The 22014-nt window shown below is 66.9% G+C and overlaps 1 protein-coding gene across 4 annotated transcripts; it reads right to left on the bottom strand.

The window, feature by feature from the left end:
- Positions 1–119: 119 nt before the first annotated feature.
- TNS2 (tensin 2) lies at positions 120–20741 on the bottom strand. 4 transcript variants are annotated; one of them, XM_059717781.1, is made up of 29 exons: positions 20577–20741; positions 13570–13681; positions 13428–13465; positions 11480–11518; positions 10964–11002; positions 10718–10767; positions 10440–10611; positions 10115–10165; positions 9890–10012; positions 9644–9708; positions 8434–8517; positions 8247–8359; positions 7702–7762; positions 7513–7588; positions 7055–7184; positions 6446–6511; positions 6193–6309; positions 4733–5872; positions 4474–4639; positions 3712–4355; positions 3496–3582; positions 3121–3252; positions 2582–2674; positions 2334–2411; positions 2024–2101; positions 1723–1891; positions 1572–1640; positions 1411–1440; positions 120–1046 (listed from the first exon to the last, which is right to left on the bottom strand). In XM_059717781.1, the coding sequence occupies exons 1-29, from the start codon at positions 20676–20678 to the stop codon at positions 905–907; spliced, it is 4266 nt and encodes a 1421-aa protein (XP_059573764.1). In that variant the 5' UTR covers positions 20679–20741; the 3' UTR covers positions 120–904. The 4 variants fall into 4 exon arrangements, with proteins under 4 accessions (XP_059573764.1, XP_059573765.1, XP_059573763.1 ...); XM_059717782.1 differs by lacking the exon at positions 20577–20741 and adding an exon at positions 18483–19382; XM_059717780.1 differs by lacking the exon at positions 20577–20741 and adding an exon at positions 16344–17063.
- Positions 20742–22014: the final 1273 nt, after the last annotated feature.

The following is a 22014-nucleotide window of genomic DNA, read 5'->3' on the forward strand; positions in this document are numbered from 1 at the left end:
GAGTGGGTTGACATGGAGTAACAGGCCGGGAGGCTGTGGTGACTTCGGGGTCTCTTGTTATGTGGCAGGAGGAACTGATACAGGCCTGCTGCCCCATATATATTACCGCTCCCTCTGACTAAAGCTCATATAAATTCTTTATTAGACAAAAATAGAGTTCTCTGTGTTGGCCCCACACCAGGAGCCAGGCCCACCAGGACCCTCTGCTCTGCTCCCACCTTTCCCACCCTCCCCTCCTGGACACATCCCAAGTACACCCAGCCCTGGAGGGCAAGGAAGTTTGGGGACACGGCTTTTTGTCTCTTCTCTCCCCCCACACGGGCCCAACCAGGGCCAGGCATGGGGCATGGTGTGCAGGTGGGCCCTGTCTGCTGGGGGCTGGATTGTCTGGTGACCCTCTGCGCTTGCTAATGGCCTGTCAGACGGGGGAGAGGTGGGCACAAAACCCAGGAGTCCTAGTGCCTAGTGGCCAACCCCTCACCCCAGCTCTCCCGTGCTGTGGCCTGGACTGAGCTGAGAACAACCTGGGTGCCTGGGCAGCCGGTCTCCGCATGTTGCCCCCCTGCCAGGCCCTGGCCCCCTCCCAGCCAGGGGCTGATGAGATGGCCCCTTTCCCAGCTCCACTGCCCCACGTGGCCTCCCCTCCACCACTCCATCAACTCTTTGTCCGGGGGTTCCTGCAGACGGGGCCTTTAGCTTTGCGGTCCCTTGAGGGATGTGGCAGCATCCGGAGCCCTGAGCAGGGGCAGGTGGGGCTAGTGCCCTGGGTCAGGCCTGGCTCTGTAGTCCCCTGCCCCACTCCGCTCCCTCCAGCAAGGGGGGCAGGGGGAGCCTGCTGTCTAGAGGCCTGGAGGTGCTCCAGAAAGAGGACCCAGGTGTCCGGGGTGCCCCGGGCGGGGGGCCCTCACTTCCGGTGCAGGCCCAGCAGGACCTTGGTGATGAAGTTGACAATGGCGGCGGCCGGCTGCTCGGGGTCCAGCTCGGCGAAGACGTGGCACACGTTCTCACAGGGGCTGCCCTGCTTCTTGGCCACGAAGCCAAACAGCCTGGGGGGCAGGGGGTGGTCAGAACATCAGACACTGTGCCCTCCCTGCAGCTGGGTCCTGGTTCTTGTCTCATAGAGCAAGCTGTGTCCCACCCCAGAAGCAGCTGCATTTTCAGGTGACCCTGTGACAATGCCCACGTCCCATCCCAGAGGCAACCGCATTTCGGCCCCAGAGCAGCTTGCGCACATCCTGGAGTGACAACTGCTGCCAGGAGTGAATGCGGCTGCTTCTGGAGGGGTGCGGCTGGCACTGCATCACCCCCTGCCCTAGAGCTGGAGAGGGAGGCTCTGAGTACAGCTCTGCAGGCACCAGGCTGGGGGAGGGGGAAGAGACCCTGTCCTGCCCCCACCCCCCCTGCACTCACTTGGAGGTGGTGCCGTCTGGGTTTGTCCATCTGCAGAGAAACGAGGCGGGGGGCGCTCATGAGTCACAGCGTCCCAAACTTGGGCGTCCCCGGGAGGGCACGGGGGGTGCAGCAGCTCCCAGCTGGGCAGCAGGGGGCACTGCAGGGGGTGGGGTCGGTACCTCCTGTCCTGCGGGTCGGTGCTGCAGTAGGTGACGCTGCTGACAGGGTAGTGGCGCCGGAAGAAGAGCCTGTGGGCCAAGCACGGGAGGGGGTTGAGCGCAGGGGTCCGGGCAGGGCCGGGGGGTGGCGCGGATGCAGCGCGGCACTCACTTGCGCTGGCTGTCAGTGAGGGTGATGCCCTGGGCCGAGACCTTGAAGTGCACGGGAGCGGCGGGCGGGCGCGGGTTGCAAGCCAGGGTGCTGCTGGCTGCCTTGGCCACGGCCTGTGGCCCTGTCAGCGACTCAGTCTCCACCGAGCTGAGGTAGAGCACGCTGCAGGCTGCGGGCGGCACCGGGTCACAGGGGCGGCCGGACCCTGCTTGGCCCCTGGGGTCCAGCTGGAGCTGAATGCACCGGGCCAGCTCTGGGCTGAGCGTGGCATGGCCTCTCAGCCCCTGCTGCAGGTACCTACCTGCCCCCTGTCGCAGCAGGTCGGCGGCCGTGCTCATGTTGGCAGGGACGGCCACCTCCGGGCTCTCCTCCGTGGGGTCTGAGAGGGAGACAGGGCGCCAGTGGCTGGGGGAGCCAGGACTCCTGGATCCCATCCCCATGTGGGGCGGGCAGCCCAAGGACAGTGCCGGGAGCAGGAGGCCTGGAGTGACCCCAGTCGATATGACCCCGGGGGTGGGGTGTGGGGGTGTAAGCCCCTAGCTCCCTGCCCTCGTGGTGCCCATGGAGTGGGTCATGCTCCGCAGGCTGGGCAGGGTCCTCTGTGTCCCTACCTTTGCTGGGGATGCGCAGGCGGCAGGGCAGTGAGATGGGGGTGATGGCATGCTGTGACACCAGGGCCGGCAGGCTGCCTGCGGGGACACCGGCACCCATGGGGTTAAGCCAGGGCTCTGACCCCCCACTTTTCCCCCCTCCAAGTCCCCAGGATCTACCCCCGCCCCGGAGGTACAGGGGGGCAGGGGTTTGTGCAGTGGTGGGCACGTGGGTGAGGCTGCCCCTGCCCCCTCCCCGCCGCACTCACCAAAGTGGGGCTCATCCTGGCAGCCCTTGATTTTCACACCCTTGGGACCCGTCTCGATTAGGAAGTGCCGCACCAGCTGCTCCATGGGGTCCCCTGCACAGGCAGGGCCAGGTCAGTGCCCCCAACAGTGCCAATACCACCCCTGCCAGGGCTGAGCACAGGCTGGGGTGCAGACCGGGGCCAGGGTGCCTGGGTGCTACGCTCACCCCTGGGCAGGGATGGGGCAGCAGCCAGGACACCTGGCATCTGTACCCTGCCCTGAGAAGGCATGTAGAGGGGGAGCCCAGCCTCCTGGGTTTCTGCCCACCTCAAGGAAGGGAGGGGGCAGCAGCCAGGACTCCTCTGAGAGGGGCCAGGTGGGGTGGAGCTGGCAGCCAGGACTCCTGGGTTTTGGGCCCTGATCCAGCAGAGCCCTGTTGGATGGGCATGGACCAGCCCCTCTTATGCCTCAGTTTCCCTCCTGGCAGTCTACAAGGCAACCCTCCTGCTGTGGGGGTGCTGCACAGTGTTGGGGGGGGCCATGCCACACAGGTGCTTACCCTTGGAGGAGTGGGGGGCGCAGTTGGGCGGGGGCGTTGCCACCTTGAGTGCCAGCCCGTAGGCGCCCTGGAAGGAGTTGCTGTCACGGATGAGGAAGGCGCCCGGCTCCTTGTCCTTGAGCAGGGCGATAGCTGGGTGGGGGGAAAGAGGCCACATCAGCCCTGCACTGGGAATAGCCTCTGCCCACCCCACACGCCCCAGCCAACCCAGACAGGGAGCTGGGAACCTGCGTCTTGTGTCCCAGTAAATGACTGGTTTGCACTGGGGGGGATAAGGGACAGGACTCCTGGGATCTGCTCCCAGCTGTGCGGGGGTCTAGAGGGCAGGGGCAGGACTTCCACTGAAATGGCCCTGGCCCCCCCAACCCTGCGTACCTTGGTCCCGGGACAGGCTGGGCTTGTACCAGAACTTGGATGTGTCCTGCACGAACTGGATGTGGCCGGGCCCCTCTGCCTGCGGGTCTGCAGGAGAGAGGTCTCGTGAGTGCCTGGTGCTCTCAGCCCAGCCCCCTGCCCCAGCCGGGGGCGCTGCAGGGGCAGAAGTGGCTGCCCCAGGGTAATTCCCCCTCACCCACAGGGGCTGTGACTGACCTGGCGTGGTGGCGTCGGGGGCGAAGCTGACGTGGGCAGGGGCCCCGGGGCTGCGGCTGGGCAGGGGGCTCCTCTCCCACAGTCCTGCGGGCACCGCGTGGCGCTTCTCAGGCAGGGGTGGCTGCGGCTGCGGCTGGGGGCTGCTTTCCCGCCCCGTGTAGTATGCCGTGGCCAGTGGGAAGGCCGGCGTGGGTGACCCCTGGGCATCCGGGGAGGCTGGTGGCTGGGTGCTGAGGGGGCTCCCGCCGGCACAGCGGGGCAGGGTGCCTGGCCGGGGCTCAGCCTGGGGGGGCCCGTTGTGGGCTGGCGTGGCCCGGAGCGTGGCCACGGCTCGGTAGCTGGCAAAGGGGCTCCGTGGGGCAGGGCTGGTGGGTGGGGGAGAGCCCGAGGTCCCCTCAGCTGCCAGCCTGGGGGGGGATGGCTCAGGGGAGGCCGCCGGGGGGCTGGGGGGGTAGCGGGTGCGAGGACAGGGGCCGTTGGGCTGGGCCCGTGGGGTGAAGCTGTGCGGCGGGGACAGGGTGGGCATGAGGCCAGATGCCCCCGCTGAAGAAGCTGGAGGCCTTTCCAGGGTCCTGGTGGCGCTGGATGGGGCCATATCCGCAGGGCTGGGGGGTGCCGGGCTCTCCGGGGCGCCGTACGTGGTGCTGTGGACACACGGAGGGGGCACCTCAGTGCTGCCTGGTACTCCCCGGGATGCCAGCTGCTTGCTAGCCCAGGCCTGGGGGTGTGGGTCACTGGTCCCGCGCCCGGGGCTGCACATACCTGTCCTGGCTCTGCACGGGGCTGCTGGTGTGCAGGGGGGCAGGTGGCTCTGGCAGGCTGGGAGGGGCCAGGCAGGGGCTGCAGGGCTCCCGCGGAGGACGCCGCAAGGAGCCTGGGCCATCGGGGACATCTCTCCAAGGTGCTCCCTCGCCGGGCGGTGGCAGCTCTGGGGGGAGATGATAGCAAACCAGTCAGACCCCCCCCGGACTCGCTCCATGCCCATTGTCCCCCCATGCCAACCCTGCACCCCAGGGCTCACCAGGGTGCACGGGGCCAGGTCGCAGGTATCCATCGCCGGGCTCCATGCCCGGGGGCTCGTAGCCGTGGGTGCTGTCGGGGGAGGCTGAGCCGGGCTGGGGGTGCATGTGGCACTCAGGGCTGTAGCAGAGGCGGGGGGCAACCCGGGGGCTGCAGCAAGGGCAGGACCCAGGGGGCAACATCGGTGGGTAGGCGGGGGCATAGCGGGGGTAACGACAGTGCTCCGGGGGCTCGTAGGCACGGGTGAAGTGCCCGCCGGGCCCCTTGGCATGAGGGGGCTCGAGCTCGAAGGCTTCGGGGTGCCCTCGGGTGTAGGGCAGGAGCAGGGGCAGGGCCAGGGGAGGTCGGGGCACCCAGCCCTCGGGCTCTCGCTCCAGGCGCAGGCCGTAGCGGGCGCCGGGAGGGGCTCCCTTGCCCTGGCAGTCCTGGCAGGGGCACAGCGGAGCCACGTCCGGGGGCTCCTCGGCCAGCAGCAGCTCCCGGTATGCAGTCGCCCTGCCGGGACCAGGCGGCCGCTCGTAGGGGTAGGGGGGCATCGGCCCCTCCGACAGGGACCGATACAGCCGCCGCTTGTCAGCCTCGGCATAGGGCACCCCCTCGCCCACCTGGGGCAGCTCAAAGCCGTCGGGGCGTAGGGGGAGCCCGTTGGCGCTGTAAGCTGGGCGCCGGCGCTCCAGGGTGCCCTCGGGCCTGTAGCTGATGCTGGTGGGTGGCCTCTCGGGGCTGGCAGTGCCCAGGTAGCCGGCGTGGCAGGAGCAGTGGCGAGCCAGGCCACGGCGCCGCATGGGGTAGGGCCCCGGCGTGGCCTCGTCATCCAAGATGGCTGTTTCCCGGGTCCGGGCACCATTGCCAGGGAGACAATCCGGCTCAGCCCGGGGGGACGGCACACCGAAGCCGTCCAGGAGGCGGTCGAGCTCCTCACGCTCGGCGGGTGTTGGCAGGGCGCGGGCGGGTGGCGTGGCCTCGTCTGCCCGCTCCGTCAACATGGACGAGTGGCCCGAGTCACTGCTCACGGACAGGAGGCCACGTGCCGGCGGGGGCGACTCAGGGCTGGCACTGCCCACGGGACCTGGCAGGCTCCGCTTCTTCTGTACCCGTGCGTACAGGCTGCCGTCCAGGGGCCCTTGCGTGTGCGACAGGTCTGCAGGGAGGGCAGGGGTCAGAGCAGGCGTGGGGCCACAGCACATGTGAACACACCCAAGTGCAAGCAGCCACACATTACACACACACTTGTGTGCCAGGCAGTGTGCATACACACTGATGCATGTGTATGCACATGAACAACCACACACACACTCGTGTGCAGGTACACACATGCCAGCACACAAGCATGCATGCACACACACACATGCTGCCTGCTCCAGTCCTACCAGGGGGTGCCAGAGGCTGCAAACCCCTTCTCCCCCACCAGCAGCCCGGGGGGGTGTTGCCCCGTGCCCCTGTGCCCGCCTGCAGCCCCACCTTCCAGGCTGTCCTCGTGGTGCACGTTGAAGCTCTCGTACGAGTCCCAGCGCACGGCTGGTTCGCTGATGTTGTAGTCTACGCTGACGCCGGGGCCGTTGCCCACTGCCTCCCAGCCTGCGATAGAAAGGTCAGGTCAGCACTGTCACGGCCTGGGCGCCAGGGGGAGCCCACCCCTCCCAGGACCCAGGGGACAACATCGGTGCCCCCCAACCCTTCCCCCACGCACCAGCCCCCACACCCAGGCCCTCACCTTTGATCTTCTCGGGGCCCGAGGAGAAGATGAACTCCACGCTGGCCTCGAAGGGGAACCGCTCGTCTGCAGGGTGACATGGAAGGGTTGGTACTAGCTCGGGGCTGAATTGCACGAGGGCTTGGAGAGGGTGGGCGCAAGGAGTGGCTCCAGGGGTGCATGGTTTGGACAAGGGGGCATACAGCTCACACGGGTTGGTATGGGGACATGCAGGGGCTGGTAAAAGGGGATACAAGGTTTGCATGGGGTCATGCAGCTTGCACAGGGCTGGCACAAGTGGGCACAGGGGTTTGCACAAGGGGCATACAGTTCACATGGCTGGCACAATGGGTACAAGGTTTGCATTGGGGAGTATAGCTCACACAGGCCTGGCATGAGTGGGCAAGGGGGTTGGCATGGGGGTATGCAACTTGTGCAGCGGCTAGTAAACAGGGATACAAGGTTTGCACAGGGGCATGCAGCTTGCACAGGGCTGGCGTGAGGGACAAGGGGGCTTGCATGAGGGCAGGCAGCTGGCACAAGGGGCCATTGCCAGGAGCACCATCAGGAGCCCGTGTTTGCAGGCATGCTCTGCTCCCAGCTGGGGCTGTCCTCCAGCCCCCATCTCACCTGTCCAGGCCTCGTCGAGCTCATCCTTGCTGAACCAGAGCTGGGAGCCGTGGACGGTGCAGGTGTGGAACTGCACCCGGAAAACCACGTCCCGCTCGGCCCCGTGGCTCTGCCTGTGGTAGCACTTCACCTGCGTGGGGAGAAGGGCATCAGGCGTGTACGCGGCCCCCACAGGCGCACGCAGGTGTGAGAGCATCTGTGCACCCTCCCCTGTGCCCACCCACACATGTGCAAGCCTATGTTCAAAGCCATGCCCACATGCCACAACCAGCTGGGTGCGCACAGAGGGCTCTGTGCGCCCTCCCTTGTGCCCGCCTACCCCTTGCACATTGATTTGCATGTGTGTACATGCAAACCCACGTAGATGCCTGGCTCCACCCCATGCACATGCAGCCACAAAAGCATCCATGTGCCCCCCCCCTTGTACACCCATTTGCACATGTGCTCACTGTGCTCACCATCACGTCCCCTTTCAGCAGCAGGGCTGGCTCCAAGGTGATGCAGAGCTTCTGGGTGCCAGGGCCAGTCAGGCTACTGCAGAGGCAGAGAGGCAGGGGCTGGCTCGGAGCTGGGGGAGCATGGCCTGGGTGTACCCTAGAGTCAGCCGCTATGGGGGGGGAGGGGAGGGGAGGGGGGCTCATACTCACTAGATCCCAGAGGTGTAGACAAGCTGCATGGACTGGTAGATCTTCAGGAAGGGCTGGTATCCTGGGGGGAGTGGGGTCAAGGGTCAGGGGGGCTAAAAGTACAGCTGGGGGGGGGCAACACATGGGTCTGCCCTCCCAGGGGGTAGCACATGTGTGCATATGGGTGTGCAGGCACATGCAGCTTCTCCTCTGTGTGCACGTTGCCCAGGAAAGCATGCGTGCATGTGTGGAGGGGTGGGGTTTGTGTGAACATGCACGTGTACACATGGATGTGTGCCCAGACTCTTCTCCATGCACAGGACCACACCCCCCCGGAAAGCATGCGTGTGCACGTGTGCATGGGTGTACACCAGTATGTGCCCGCACATGCGTGCCGGTGGCTCCCGCGAGGGGTTGGGGCTGTGTGTGCACACTTTGCCCGGATATGGGAGCATGTCCGTCTGGCCTGTGACAGTGGGCTGCCACATGTGTGGTCACGAGGGCGGCCACGATGCCCCCCCTTTCCTCTCCACCACTGTGCACGAGCCCGGGCCTGTGCTGCTCACCTCCATGGGCCTCGAAGGTGGGCAGGGCGGGCACGCGGACGTGATGCAGGAACAGTGTGTGGCTGTTCATCTTGATGGCGCCCGATAGCAGCCCGCTGAAGTAGTTGATGTACCTGGGGGGGGCAGAGCTCAGCCAGCAGCCTGGGGAGCCCCAACGCCCTCCCACCTCCTGATGCCCTCCACTCACCTCCTCTGTGAGGGCTGCAGGGCTGCGGACACCTTGTCCTCGCAGAACTTGCGCATGGCTAGCGTGCTCAGTGCCTGGTCTGGGCTGCGGGGGGCATGGGGTCAGCACGGGGTTGAGGGGAAGGGGAGAGGTGTGGGGGCAGGCAGGGCAGGGGGAGCTGGGGGGTGACACAGAAGGGAGCAGCAGGGATGTGGCAGGGTGGGGGGGCTCCAGGAGCCCGCAAACCCATGCTGAGCTGGAAGGGGTCCCAGCCTCCCAGCCCCGGATGGAGTCTCATCCCTGCATAGCCCCCCAGGAGGTTGTCCTGGGCTCCCTGTACTGGGATGGAGGGGTCCCGGCCCCCCTGTACTGGGATGGAGGGGTCCCGGCCCCCCTGCACTGGGATGGAGGGGTCCCGGCCCCCCTGTACTGGGATGGAGGGATCCTGGCCTCCCTGTACTGGGATGGAGGGGTCCCAGCCCCTCCGTACTGGGATAGAGGGATCATGCCCCCCTGTACTGGGATGGAGGGGTCCCAGCCCCTCTGTACTGGGATAGAGGGATCCTGCCCCCCTGTACTGGGATGGAGGGGTCCCAGCCCCCCTGTACCGGAATGGAGGGGTCCCAGACCCTCTGTACTGGGATAGAGGGATACTGCCTCCCTGTACTGGGATGGAGGGGTCCCAGCCCCTCTGTACTGGGATAGTGGGATCCTGGCCCCCCTGTACTAGGATGGAGGGGTCCCAGACCCTCTGTACTGGGATGGAGGGGTCCTGGCCCCCCTGTACTGGGATGGAGGGGTCCCAGGCCTTCTGTACTGGGATGGAGGGATCCTGGCCCCCCTGTACTGGGATGGAGGGGTCCCAGCCCCTCTGTACTGGGATGGAGGGATCCTGGCCCCCCTGTACTGGGATGGAGGGGTCCCAGCCCCTCTGTACTGGGATGGAGGGATCCTGGCCCCCCTGTACTGGGATGGAGGGGTCCCAGCCCCTCTGTACTGGGATGGAGGGATACTGCCCCCTGTACTGGGATGGAGGGGTCCCAGCCCCTCTGTACTGGGATGGAGGTATCCTGGCCCCCCTGTACTGGGATGGAGGGGTCCCAGCCCCTCTGTACTGGGATGGAGGGATCCTGGCCCCCCTGTACTGGGATGGAGGGGTCCCAGCCCCTCTGTACTGGGATGGAGGGATCCTGGCCCCCCTGTACTGGGATGAGGGATGCCAATCTCGTACCTGGCAGAAATTTTGCTGTAGTGCATGTAGGCCGCCACGATGACGCCCGTCTTGCCTTTGTTCCCCTACACCAAGGAGGGTGAGTCAGGGGGGTCGCACACAGCAAGGCCCTGGGGCGCAGGCATGAGAGCCCAGCCTGAGAGACCCCAGTCCCTGCTGCCCCCCAAACCCCTCCAGGGGCTGCCCCCACCTCTGCCAGTCCCCTCGGCCCAGCCCCCCCAACAAACCCCCCAGCCCTGTCCCCACCTTGCAGTGCAGCACAGCGACGTGCTGGGGGTGCGCGTGCAGCCAGTTCTCCATGGCCTTGCAGATGGAGCAGATCCTGTCCAGGGGGGGCGCGTGCCCATCCGGCCAGCCAAACTCCTGCACCTGTGCAGCCGGTGGGGTGGGGAAACAGAGGGTATGAGCTGACCACATGGCTCCCCCACCCCATGCACCTCAGCCCCCCCGAGCTGAGCACCCCCTGCTCACCTTGGGGTTCAGGCGGGCGATGTCGTGGCGCTTCTCCGACAGGTTGAAGAGCTGCAGGGGAGAGCGAGAGGCTTGGGGCTGCAGGTGGGGCAGGGCCCCTACACACCCCCAGTGCATGGACCCAGCCCCCTGGTGCCAGCTGTGGGGAAACTGAGGCACAGCCATGCACCAGGCCAGACAAGATAGCAGGGAGCAGGAGCTTGACTTCCAGCACAACCTGCCCCGCTCCCCCCAGCTCTAACCACTAGGTCCCCACCCCTCCCAAGCCAAGGGGAAAACCCAGGAGTCCTGGCTCCTGCCCCTGCTGTAACCACTAGGCTCCTACCGTGTACTTGTCCTCATGCTTGGACTTGAGCATCTGGGCCACCTCGCAGAGGTGGCCGCGGTAGCGCTGCTCCTCCAGCCTCGGGGGGAAGAAGACGGAGATGATGCGCTCGGTGATGTACGTCAGGTCCAGGTCGTAGGCGCGCTCCATCACTTGGTCCAGGCTGAAGCTCCTGGTGGGCAGGATTATGAGCAGGGCAGGGGGTCTCCCACCCCACTCTCCTCCAACAGGCATGGGGGTCCCAGGTCTCCCCTCGGCCGTGCCCTTGGCCCCCTCACCTGGGCAGGGTGCTCCGCTGCTTCCCCGTGTTTAGGGACTTAGTGGAGCCCTGGAAGACAAAGGGGCGGTCAGGGTCCTGCCTTGTTTCACGGGCATTGGGCAGCCCCGGTCTCGCACGGGTTCACCAGGGAGCCATGTGCGAGGACGGTTTCCCCTGGCCCCTTCACGCCCCGCCAGCTCCAGCATGCCAGCCGGGGCCTGGGGGCTTTGGGGGGCATTCCCGATGCAGGGGCCGGGGGACTCACCAAGTGCTCGATGCGCCGCGTCGGAGCCGTGTTCCTCCTCTGGCGTGTGGGAAAGAGGGAGAGAGGAGAGGGGGGATGGAGCCAGATCCCGGAGCAGCCAGGCCGGGCGCGCAGCCAGCGGCCCTGGGTCAGCAGCTGGAGCCCGTATCCCTCCCTTGACGGCTGCACGGATGTGTCGGAGCAGGGGAGGGGGATGGGCCGGGACCCCCGCATCCTGGGAGCTGGACACCCGGCTCCCTTAGCTCCTGGCTCTGCAGCCAGGAGGGTGCAGCTGTGGGGGACGGCGAGGGGCCCCAGGCAGAGGCGGGGGCTCCTTCCTGACCCCTGCCTGTCCAGGAGCATGAAGGTGGAGGCAGCTGCCGCATGCTAGCGATCCCCCCGCCCCGCAGCCTCAATCCTGCTGGGCCCTGCAATGCCCTGAGCTGCACGAGCCCCTGCTCCTCCGGACCCCCTGGTACCAGCTGTGGGCTTCGGGGAACCCCGAGACTCCCCGCCACATTAATGCCCCGCACTCACCAGCTCAGGAGGGGGCGCCGGCTGGCAGGACGATGTCACCTGGGAGCAGAAGGGACGGGGTCAGCACCAGCCCAGGCGCCCCTGAGTGCCAGCCCGGCCCCCCGGCCGTGACGCCAGCGTGACGGGGCAGGAGGCGGCCCCGGCGGGGGGCTGGGGCTGTTTTCCTTGGCCCCTTCCCGCACGAGCACACAGAGGCCGTGATTCACGGCGGGTGGGGGGGGGTTATATATAGAGCAACACAAACAGGCCGCGCCCAGACATGCACACACATACACACGCACACTGGGGCCATTCAGCCCGGACCCCTGCCCACCACTGCTGCGGTGACCCCCCTTCGACTCAGCCCCCCAGGGGGACCCCGGCCCCCTGCTCCGGCAGCTAGCCTCGCTCCTGGCCTGGGCACCCCGATGGCACCCCACGGCAGGGGGCAGCGCCAGGCCAGGGTGGGGGGACAGGGCTGCCCCCCCAGTCAGTGGGAGTTGATTTGCATATGCAAAGATGACATCGCCACTCCCCCAGATGCCCCGCCCCGCACTGCTCTGCTCCTGCCGGTGCCCCCCATCTCGATCTGCCCCTCCAGCCCCTTCTGGCTGCTGCCAACGGGCCCTCCCCCTCCCAAAGCCCCCAGCCCTGAGATACAGAGCAGCCTCCTCCCAGCTTCCGGCGCCCAGCCAGGGCCTGGGAAAACATCTGGAGCAGCTGGGGGCGGGGGATGCGGGAAGCCAGAACCACCAGGGAAAGGCGTCAATGGCCACCCGAGGAGGGGAAAACCGAGGCACGGGGCAGGGGGCACTGCCAGGCTCTGCTGCCCACCTGGGGAAACTGAGGCAGGATGCAACCACCATTAGACCCCGCTCTGTCTCAGAGCTTGGACCAGGACCCAGGAGGCCCCGGCCCCGGCCGGCTGGTCGAGCCACTGACCCCTCTTCATCGTGCCCGGGGGAAACCCAGGAGTCCTGGCTTCAAGGCCTCCCCATCTCCCCAGCAGCCCTTGCTCCCTCTCCGGGGGGACCCCAGGAGTCCTGGCTGATGCTCCCCTGGCTCCCTCTGCTCTCAGCACCATGTCCCATTGCAGGGACCCAGCACCCGGCACCCAGAGAGCTCCTTGGGGCCATGTCCTGCCCTGCAGCAGCACCCATGGGCACCGCTGCCCACCCGGTACCAGCCCAGGACCCCGTCCCTTTCCTCCTCTCCTCTTTCCCTCACTCCCTCGCTTTCTCTCCCATCTCACATGCAATGGAGACACACGCGCGTGCACACAGGTATGTGCCCCACCCCCGATAACCCCCCCCACCCCCATGCTGCCCCCTATGGGGGGAGCTGGGAACAGCGGCTGTGGGGGGGCTGTGGCATCCATCCCGCTGCGTTACCTGGGGGCAGCAGGACACTTGCTCTCTGGGCTCCTGGCACCGCGAGCAAGCCCTGTGCCCGTCCCTGCCCTGCACGCCGGCTGGCCGACGGACAGCACTGAGCCTGGGGCCTGCTGTAGCTGCAGCCCTGGCCCGGGGCCAAGGCAAACCCAGCCTTACACAACCATCTGCCAGGGCTTAAAGGGCCAGAGGAGCCTGGGCCGGGGCCCTGGCTTCCCTCCTGCTGAACTGGCCAGGCTGCAAGCTTCCCCGCAGCAGTGCCCTTGCAGGCTGCCCCCTCCCCCCCCACTCCCCATGAGCCCCTCTGCCTGTCTCTGCACATCCTCAGCCCAGGTCCCCTGGGAGCATCCGGGACCCCTGCTCTCCTTGCCTCCCAGCAGAGATAAGAGCCCGGGTCACGGGGAAGGCAGAGGAAGTTGGGGGGGGCAGGGGACACGGTCCATCCTCTCTCCTCCCCCAGCCAGCCCCAGCACAGTCCATCCCTAGAGCCACGTGCCAACTGGGCTGGACTGGGCGGGTTGGCTCTGTCTCCTGTCAAGGGACACAGGCCAACTGGGCCCCCCCCACCAGGCTCTTACCTTGGCTTCGCATTTCCGGTGGCTGGCAATCTTACACACTGCGGGCAGAGAAGGGGGTCAGGGGCCGCGGTGCCTGGGTGGGGGTGATGCTCTGGGAGCAGGGGGTCAACCAGCTCCCCGGCACCCCCCACTCCCGTATTACCTTTGCAGATCAGCCCCTGGGCCTCGACGGGCTCCTTGCAGGCGGCGCAGGCCCGGTGCTTCTTCTTGAACACCTTCTCGCGGAAGCTGTGCGGCTCTGGCCCCTTCCCTGGCTGCGGAGCAGAGACGTGGCTGGGCTGGTGCCGTGGGGTGCTGGGTCCCGGCCCTGCCTGGGCACCGTGCACAGAGCCAGCACTCACGACAGGCCTCCCCCCAGCCGCATTCCCAGGCCCGCGGCGGCTCCGATTACCCCGCATCGCCCCAGCTGTCCCACCGGAAACGCCGCCGCATTCCAGCCGCGGGAGGGGGGGCAAATGCCGGCGTTCCCATTGCAGCCTCCCCCAGCCCATGCATGCCCCCCTGTCTGGGGCCTGATGCAGCAGGCCTGGGGCTGCGGTCGGGCCCGGACGCCTGGGTTTTATCCTCAGCTCTGGCACTGACCTGCCGGGTGACCCTGGGCATGACCCCTCTCCTGAACACATCGCCTAGGGTATGAGGAACCAGCTAGGGTTGTGCCCCCATGACGCTGCCCCCAGACCCACATTGCCTGCTAGCCAGGCCCCCGCTCTGCTAGCCACGCTCACGGCCAGCGTTGGGGCAAGGGCTCCAGCCAGGACCCGCGTCCCCCAACTTCCATCCACACCTGGAATGAATAAGGCAGGGCCTGGGGACACCCGGCAAGGAGGGGGCTCCTGGGAGATGTAGTCTGGGGCAGGGGCCTCGGCAGTGAAAGCTGCCCTGTCTGGGCCAGGCTGAATGGGCGCCTTTCACGCGCCGGCCCAGCTATAAATAGCCATGAATCGGTCCCTTTGTTGCAGCCGGCGGAGAACACGAGTATCTGTGCTGCAGGGCAGGATTGGGGCGCGGGGCGGGGGGCTGAGGATGGAAGTGGGGGGCTGCCAACAGCAGGGAGCCCCCCCAGTCCCAGACCTGACACCCCGGTGATGGGCTGGGACAGCCTCAGCCCTCCCAAGCCGGGGCACGGCCAGCCACAGTGGAACAGCCGGGCCACGGGGAGCCCGGTGCACACATGAACTCACACCCACCCCTGAAGTAAAGGTGCCATGCACGCATGCACCAGTGCGCACAAGTGTGGACACGCTCGCTCTCCTGAGTACACACCGATGCCTTATGCATGCACATGCCCCTCTGGCACCTGCCCTTGCACACTCCCCTTGCATGCACAGGCGAGCCAGGCAAGCAGGGCCCTGAGCCCCGGCCACGGCTGGCGGACAGAGTGCAGCTCCCGCCTCGCCTCACCTCTTACCGGCATCCCGAACGGGGAGGGGGCTGGCGCCTTGTGCCCTGGTGTGCCAGGGGGGCTCCAGGAGCCGGCCGGGCTGGGGTTGAGTCCTGCCATTGGAGTCCCAGGAATCTGCGCCATGGCACAGCCCTTGCCAGTGCCCGCCCCCCCCTCCCACGGCTAGGCCCGGGCAGCAGAACAACATGTTTACTCACTGGCTCCGTCCCACCGCGGCGTGTCAGTGCCCGCTATTGTGCGCGTGCCCCAGGCACCGTGCCCGCCCCTGCCAGCTGGGCCATGACATGGGGGGCTCCTGCTCTGGGACCCCTGTGAGGGGCTGAGCTGGCAGCTGGGGAAATGGCGGGGGGGGGGTTGTGGGAGAGAGGAAAGTGGGCAGAGATACGGAGGGTGGGATGGAAAGGGCAAGAGAAGGGATGGGGCGGGCAGCAATGGGGGAGATGCCAACCTGGTCAACGCCAGCCCCGTGCTGGCCCGGAGACCTCAGCATGGCCCGGGCAGGGCGGGGGCTGTTCCCACGCCCCCGTGACAGCGGGATGGGAGTCTCCCTGACAGCTGGACGCTGTGTTCCCAGTGCAGGAAGCGAGAGGGGACAGGCTGGGGCCGAGTGCGGGCACTGAGGGCACCTGGGCATCCTCTCCTCTGCTCTCTGCACCCTCTGCCCTGCCTGCTGCAGGCACGAGTCAGCCCCGAGCCCGCCAGGCCCTGCCCTGCCTCACACACTGCACATGGGACCCCCATGGGGGATTTTACTCCTGGGTTCTCCTGCCCTGGCTCAGATGCAGACATGCACTCGCACAGACACATACATGTATACAGACATACATGCACACAAACATGCTCACACACACATGCACGCAGATGCACACGCACACACACAGATGTACACACACACACGTAGGCATGCGCACCCACACATGCACACACACCTGTGCACATGCAGATGCACATGCACGCACAGACACAGGCAGGCAGACATGGGTAGACATGCAGATGTGCACACAGATGCATACAAACATGCATGCAGGCATGCACATGCATGCAGGCAGAAGTGCATGCCCCTGCACAGATGTGACACGTGCAGACATACACATGCTGTGCACATACCCAGGCACAGGCATGAAGACATGCATGCACGCGCACACACGCATGCAGAGCCAGGACCTGGGCTGAGATTAGGTAGCTCATTGCACACCTGGGCAGGACAGAGGCTCGACTCCCACCCCTCTGCCCCCACCCCCAGGTACAGCCTTGGCACTCAGAGGCAGCTCCCAAGTCACTTGGCAGGAGCCCCTCGCGCTCGGCACTGTGCAGTGAGTCTGGGACAAGGGCACATGGCCCCTCTAGTCCAGCCGAGCCTGGGAACCGGGTCAGACCCATCCCTGGCACCTCCCACGGGGACCCACTCTGCGCCTGGCCCCCAGATCCCCAGGGGTCCGCTGTCCTGGACCACCCCTGCTCCCAGGGGAAACTCTGACCCTCCCCGAGCAGAGCTGGGCGGGGGTCACACCTACCCTGCACGTGCCTGGCGCCCGGGCACTGCCCCTCCGCCCCAGCACCCGAAACAGCACGTCCAGCGTGTCCCGCGGCTTCATGGCCCGACTGTGGCTGGCCTGGGCAGCCCCTCGCCCTGTCAGCACAGGAGCGGGGTCCTGCTGGCCAGCGCCTGCTTGCCCGTGGGATCGGACGTGCAGCTGGAAACAATGAGGCAGGGCCGGCCTGCGGCAGGACGGGGCTTCCTGACGCACAATAGCTCCTTCCCGTGGTGCTGAGGTCATTGCCATGGCCCAGGGCCTGCCAGGGTCCGGGGTCTGCAGTGGCCTGGGGCTGGCCCAGGCAGGCTGCATGCCCCACAGGGGACCCAGGCAGGCCAAGGGAGCCCGAGGAGCCAGGGGAGAGGGCAGGCTGAGCCCTGAGGGGTTCGTGACACCGATGACACCGCCAGCATCGGCCCTGAGCCAGGCAGGATGCAGCTCGGCTCCGGCCCACTCCCGGGGCTGGACCTCGGGTTGGCGTCAGCGCCGGGGCCTGCCAGGGACGGGGCAGGGTGGGGGCTGGCCGCGCGCGCTGACATCAGCTCTCAGCAGGGAGAGGCCGGTGCACAGGGGGGCACAAGGACGTGTGCACATGCACATGTGTGCAGGCAGCCACCACACGTGCAAGCTGGCCCGGACCTGCACACGTGTGTGGCCGCATCGCATGCAGCGCTGCCCCATACGGCCTCCCACACACCTGCTGTGACACACGCAGCCTCCCCCAGCTCCAAACACACACAGCCCCCGCACTTGGGCACGCACACGTGCCCCCCCCCCCACACACACACATTCCCTGCCTGCCCCCAACCTGGCCCCTGCTTTGCTGCCTCCCTGTCCTCCTCCGTGTCCTCGCCAGGACCTCGGGCTGGGACGCGCCTTGCCTGGGCCAGGGACTTTCCAGGCACTTGGTGCCCCCGCCCCGCACCAGGCCTGGCCCCAGCCCCTGCTCTGGCTCCGATCCGAGGGGTGGATACAGGCCGGGAACCTCCGGGGGTCTGGGGCACCCCGCTGCGCGCCAGGAGCTGCACAACCACGGCTCGCACCCCCGGGGCCATCCTTGAGCCCCCAGCCCATGCACCCCTACAGAGCACCCCAGGCCCCCCAGGAGCAGAGCAGCCCGCTCCAGCCAGCCTGGGGGGCCAGGGCGAGGTCCCTGCTGTGGCCCCCCACATCCCAGGGCGGGTCCTGGGGCACCGTAATGCTGCTAATATTCGGGCTGTGCTTCCCCCTGCAGTGACTCCCCCCTGCTCAGGGCTAGAAAAGCAGCCTAGCCTCTCCCAGCTCCCGCCCCTCTTCTGGAGCCAGGGCCAGGCCTCCGCAGGGGGTCCCGGGCAGTGCAGCCCCCGGCCCCCTGGGGCTGCCGCGTGCAAGCCCCTGTCCCTCCAGGCCTGTTGCACGAGGCCCCTGTCCTACAAGGCCCTGCCGCACGAGCGCCCCGTGGTACGAGACCATCGCGCGAGTGCCATCGCACCAGACCCTGTCACACGAGCCCGTTGCACGAGGGCCGCCACTCGAGACCCTGTTGCACGAGACCCTGTCACAAGCCTGTTGCACAAGTGCCGTCCCATGAAAGCCCATTGCGCGACGCCCTGGCACACGAGCCCGTCACACGAGTGCCGCCACACGAGCCCGTCACACGAGTGCCGCCACACGAGCCCGTCGCACGAGGGCCGCCACTCGAGGCCCTGTTGCACGAGACCCTGTCACAAGCCTGTTGCACAAGTGCCGTCCCATGAAAGCCCATTGCGCGACGCCCTGGCACACGAGCCCGTCGCACGAGTGCCGCCACACGAGACCCTGTCACATGAGCCTGTTGCACGAGTGCTGTCACACAAGACCCTTGCACGACGCCCTGGCACATGAGCCTTGTCACACGAGACCGTGTTGCACGACTGCCCTGTCACACGAACCCCCCCCCTCCCGGTCCAATCCGGAGCGGCCCCGTTCCCACGGCCGCAGCAGCGCCCAGCCCGGGGGGGAGGGGTCTCCACGGCAACGCCTGGAAGCACCGGGGTTATTATGGGCTGGCGGGAGCCTCCCCCCCGCCCCGCGGCTGTGCCTGCCCCGCCCCGGCGTGGAAACGGAGCGCGGAGCGACTCCGGATCGGCCCCGCGGTACCTTCATGGCTCCGGCGCCGGCTCCGGGTCCGCGGCCGCCGCCCTCACCCCCGCCCCGGGCCGGCTTCCTGCGGGGCGGGGCCGCGGCTGCTCCGCCCGGAGCGCCAGGGGTTAATGAGGGGGCAGCCCGCCCCCTCCGCCCCGGGGCACAAGGGGTTAAGCCCGGGCCAGGGGGTGGGTCGCCCGGCTCCGGGGCAGAAGGGGTTAATCGGGGAGAGCCCTGGGATCCCCGGGCAGAAGGGGTTAAACCCTGGGGATCAGAGGGGGATCATCTGGAGGGGGGGGTTGAGGTTTTAGACCCCCCCAGGGCTGAAAGGGTTAATGCGGGGTGGGGGGGGGGGCGGTTAAGGTCTGAGACACCCCCCCCTCCAATGAGCAGAAGGGGTTAATCTCCAAGGGGTGGGAGTCTCCCTGCAGAGCTGAAGGGGTTAACCTGGGGGCGAGGGGGGGCACCCCCAGCCCAGCTACTGGGGTACCAGGAGGGGTTCGTGCCCCCCCACAGAGCGGAAAGGGTTAATCCCAGGGGTGCCCCTCCCTCCCAGTCCCAGCCCTGGGGCACAGAAAGGGTTAACCCCCTCTGCGTGGGGCGGGGCAGCCAGGAGCAAGAAAGGGTTAATGTCAGAGGTCTGCCTGGCCCCCCACCCCCGAGCTGAAAGGGTTAATAGGACAGTGCTCAGCTGGGCGGGGGGCTCCATCCTGCCCCCCTGCAGCACCTTGCTGGCACCTCTCCCACCCCAGGCCTGGGGGCAGGATCTGCCCCCCTCAGGGGCAAATTCTCCATGGGGGATGGAGAGCTCTGGGGGCGCCCCCCTGTGGCCTGGCCTTGGGGGCGTGGGGGAGGCAGGACTCCTGGGTTTTAAATCCCTGGGGCTGGGCAAGGAGGGTCCCCGGTGTGACGAGTCTGTCCGGTCTCAGCTGGGCTACGACCCCCCCCCCCGGGAGCTGGGGACCCCAGAACCCAGCGCCCTGCACCCGACACTGGAGCAGCTGTGCGGGATTCGAACCCACGGCCCAGGAAGCTGCAGGCCTGGGCGGCTCGGCTCTGGCAAGACTCGGCCCCCCCACTCTCCTGCTCCCCCGCTTGGTGGTGGCATTTGGCCCATTGCACCACAGAATTACTTTAATTACCTTTGGCTAATTGCAGGAGGCTTCATTAACCCCTCAGTGGGCAGGGCAGGGGTGTGCTCTAGCAGGCCCCAACAGCAATAAACCCAGGAGGTGGCACAGCTCCCGCCCCCTGCGCAGATCCAGCTGCAGCCCAAGGGACCCCCTTCCCCGCCCAGGGGGCCCAGTGCCCGGCACTGCGTGCCACACAGAGCTCGCCATCCGGCCACCTGGGCACTGTCCCAGGAAGCCACAGCAGGGGCAGCCAGGGAACGGGGGTGCAGGCCCACGTGTCCTGGCAACCCCTCCGCTGGCTCTGGGTGTGGACGCCTCTGCCAAAACCCGCTTGCCGCCTGCCAGCGCCGTGGGCCCGGGAAGCCTTGCCCCATCCTGCTGCCCCCGGGCCCTTTCACGCTGCGCCCGGACCTCGGGACTCCCTGAACCAGGCTTGAACCGAAAAAAATGTAAAGCGTTTCCTGTGCTGGTTCGGGATCAAGGCTGCTGGGGGGCAGGGGCAGGGCTGCGGAGGAGGCCTGAGAGGTGGGGGGCAGAGCAGGCCCTGTCTGGGCACCCCCAGGATGAGCCCCCCCAGCAGCTGGGATGCTTCCTGGGTCATGATGGGCAGGCACCCAATTGGGCATCTCCACGGGAACACACCTGGGGGAGGGGGGTGCCATCCTCATGCTCCAGGGCGGGAGAGCCGGGGTCAGGAAGGCTCCGGGAGCTGGCTGCCACCAGGGCTCCGGGCAGTGCGAGGTTAAGTGAGCGCGGGAGCTGGCAGGGTTGTCACCCGGCGCCTGGCTCCAGCTCCCTGCTCCAGCGCCCGGTTGTGACGCCGTTTGCAAAACATCTTCTGCCAGGCCCTGACCCCCCTGCCATCACCCCCCCCACGATACTCCGCTCTGGCCCTGCCACCCCCCATGCCCCTGCCCACCATGGGGCTCTCCTGGCCTGCTCCCTGCCCCCTGCCCCGACCCCACAGGCATCGCACCTTGGGCAGCTGCATCCGGCCGTGGCTCGTGCGGGTCCCGGGCGCTGGGGGCCCCTGACAGCAGCCACGGTCCCAGCAGCGGGCGCCTGCCCCCCGGCCCATGCAGTCTCCCCCGCGGACGCAGCCCCACGCTGCCTTCTTCCTCCGCACTGTTTTTTTCCTCTGGATCTTGCAAACTCCACCTCCTGCTCCACTCCCCCACAGCCCCCCCTTGGCTTTGGCATACACACACACACACGTGCGCGCGCACACATACACACACACACATACGCACACGTACACGCACACGCACACATGGCTTAATCATAGTTCCCTCTGTGCCAGAGCAAACTTGGCAGTGCCAGCAGGAGCCGGGATCTCACCCGGCTCGGGCCCCTGGAGCAGGTGGAGAAGGGAGCCCGGGACTGGGGGGTGATGGGGAGGGAGCCCCAGCCCCGGGGGGTTCAGACCCCGGCGGAAGGAGGTGTGGACGGGAAGGGGGAGGAGAGCCTAAATCCAGTGGCGGGAAGGGGATAATTAGAAACACATTCCCGCTCCCACATCGGCTGCGGTGTTGTTCTGTGGTGATGTGTGTGTGTGTGTCCGTGTGCGTGTGCACACACATGTGTGCATGTATGTGTGCTCATGTACCTGCCTGTCTTCTTGTGTGCCCATGGGCATGTATGCAAGTGCATGAGTGGTGTGCATGTGTCTTTATGTGTGCGTGCATGTGCATTGATGTGTGCGTGCATGTATGCATGCGCACATAGGAAGCTAGGCTGCTGTCCCCAGCCCTGCCACTGCCCTTCCCTGGCCCCTTGGGCTTGTCACTCATTGCCCCCAGTTTTCCCTCAGAGGTTCATGCCAGGGCCTGGCCCTAGTGTCCCCTGGCACAGAGCCTACGCCCCAACCCCGGCTGCGTCATGGATGGATAGGGTGGGGGCACTGGGGTGACGGCTGCAATGCTGGGGGTGATGGCAGGGCTGGGGGGGGATGGGGGATGTTGGGGTCAAGATCATCCAAAGTTCAGCCTTAAAAATAGCCCCTTCTTTGTGCTGCTGTTGGAGGATGTTGTACAACCCTCTGGGCCCTTCTTCCTTGAGGCCTCAATGCCAGCATGTGGGCAGGGGAATCGCAGGGGTCCTCGTTTGTTCTGCCCTGAAGCGAGATCACAAGTGGAGCCAAGTGACATCGTCCCTCCATGGTGTGACATCACCGAAGGAATCCTGGGGGCTTTGTCATCCGACGGTTACATCATATCCATCATCCAGCACCGTTGGCCGTCCGTGGGAACCCCGCGGTGCCCGCAGGTGAATGGGATGATGCCACTTCCCATTTAGGACATCACCGCTTTGAGCCAGGTATCACCGCCCCTTGCTTCTTGACTAGACCTGCAGGACCTTCCAGGTGGACTCGGGAGATGATGTCATCCCTCTGTGCACAATGGGAATCCTCTTCC

Source organism: Alligator mississippiensis, chromosome 15 (genome assembly GCF_030867095.1).
Source record: "Alligator mississippiensis isolate rAllMis1 chromosome 15, rAllMis1, whole genome shotgun sequence".
Classification (NCBI taxonomy): Eukaryota; Metazoa; Chordata; order Crocodylia; family Alligatoridae; genus Alligator; species Alligator mississippiensis.

Coding starts and splice junctions, on each gene's coding strand:
- TNS2 (XM_059717780.1), bottom strand. CDS start 16,676: ATGCAGCCTGCCTGGGCCAGCCCCAGGCCACTGCAGACCCCGGACCCT. Junction 9,709..9,889: donor TCGCTGTGCTGCACTGCAAG/GTGGGGACAGGG, acceptor TCCTTGGTGTAG/GGGAACAAAGGCAAGACGGG. Junction 1,641..1,722: donor CTCACTGACAGCCAGCGCAA/GTGAGTGCCGCG, acceptor CTTGGCCCACAG/GCTCTTCTTCCGGCGCCACT.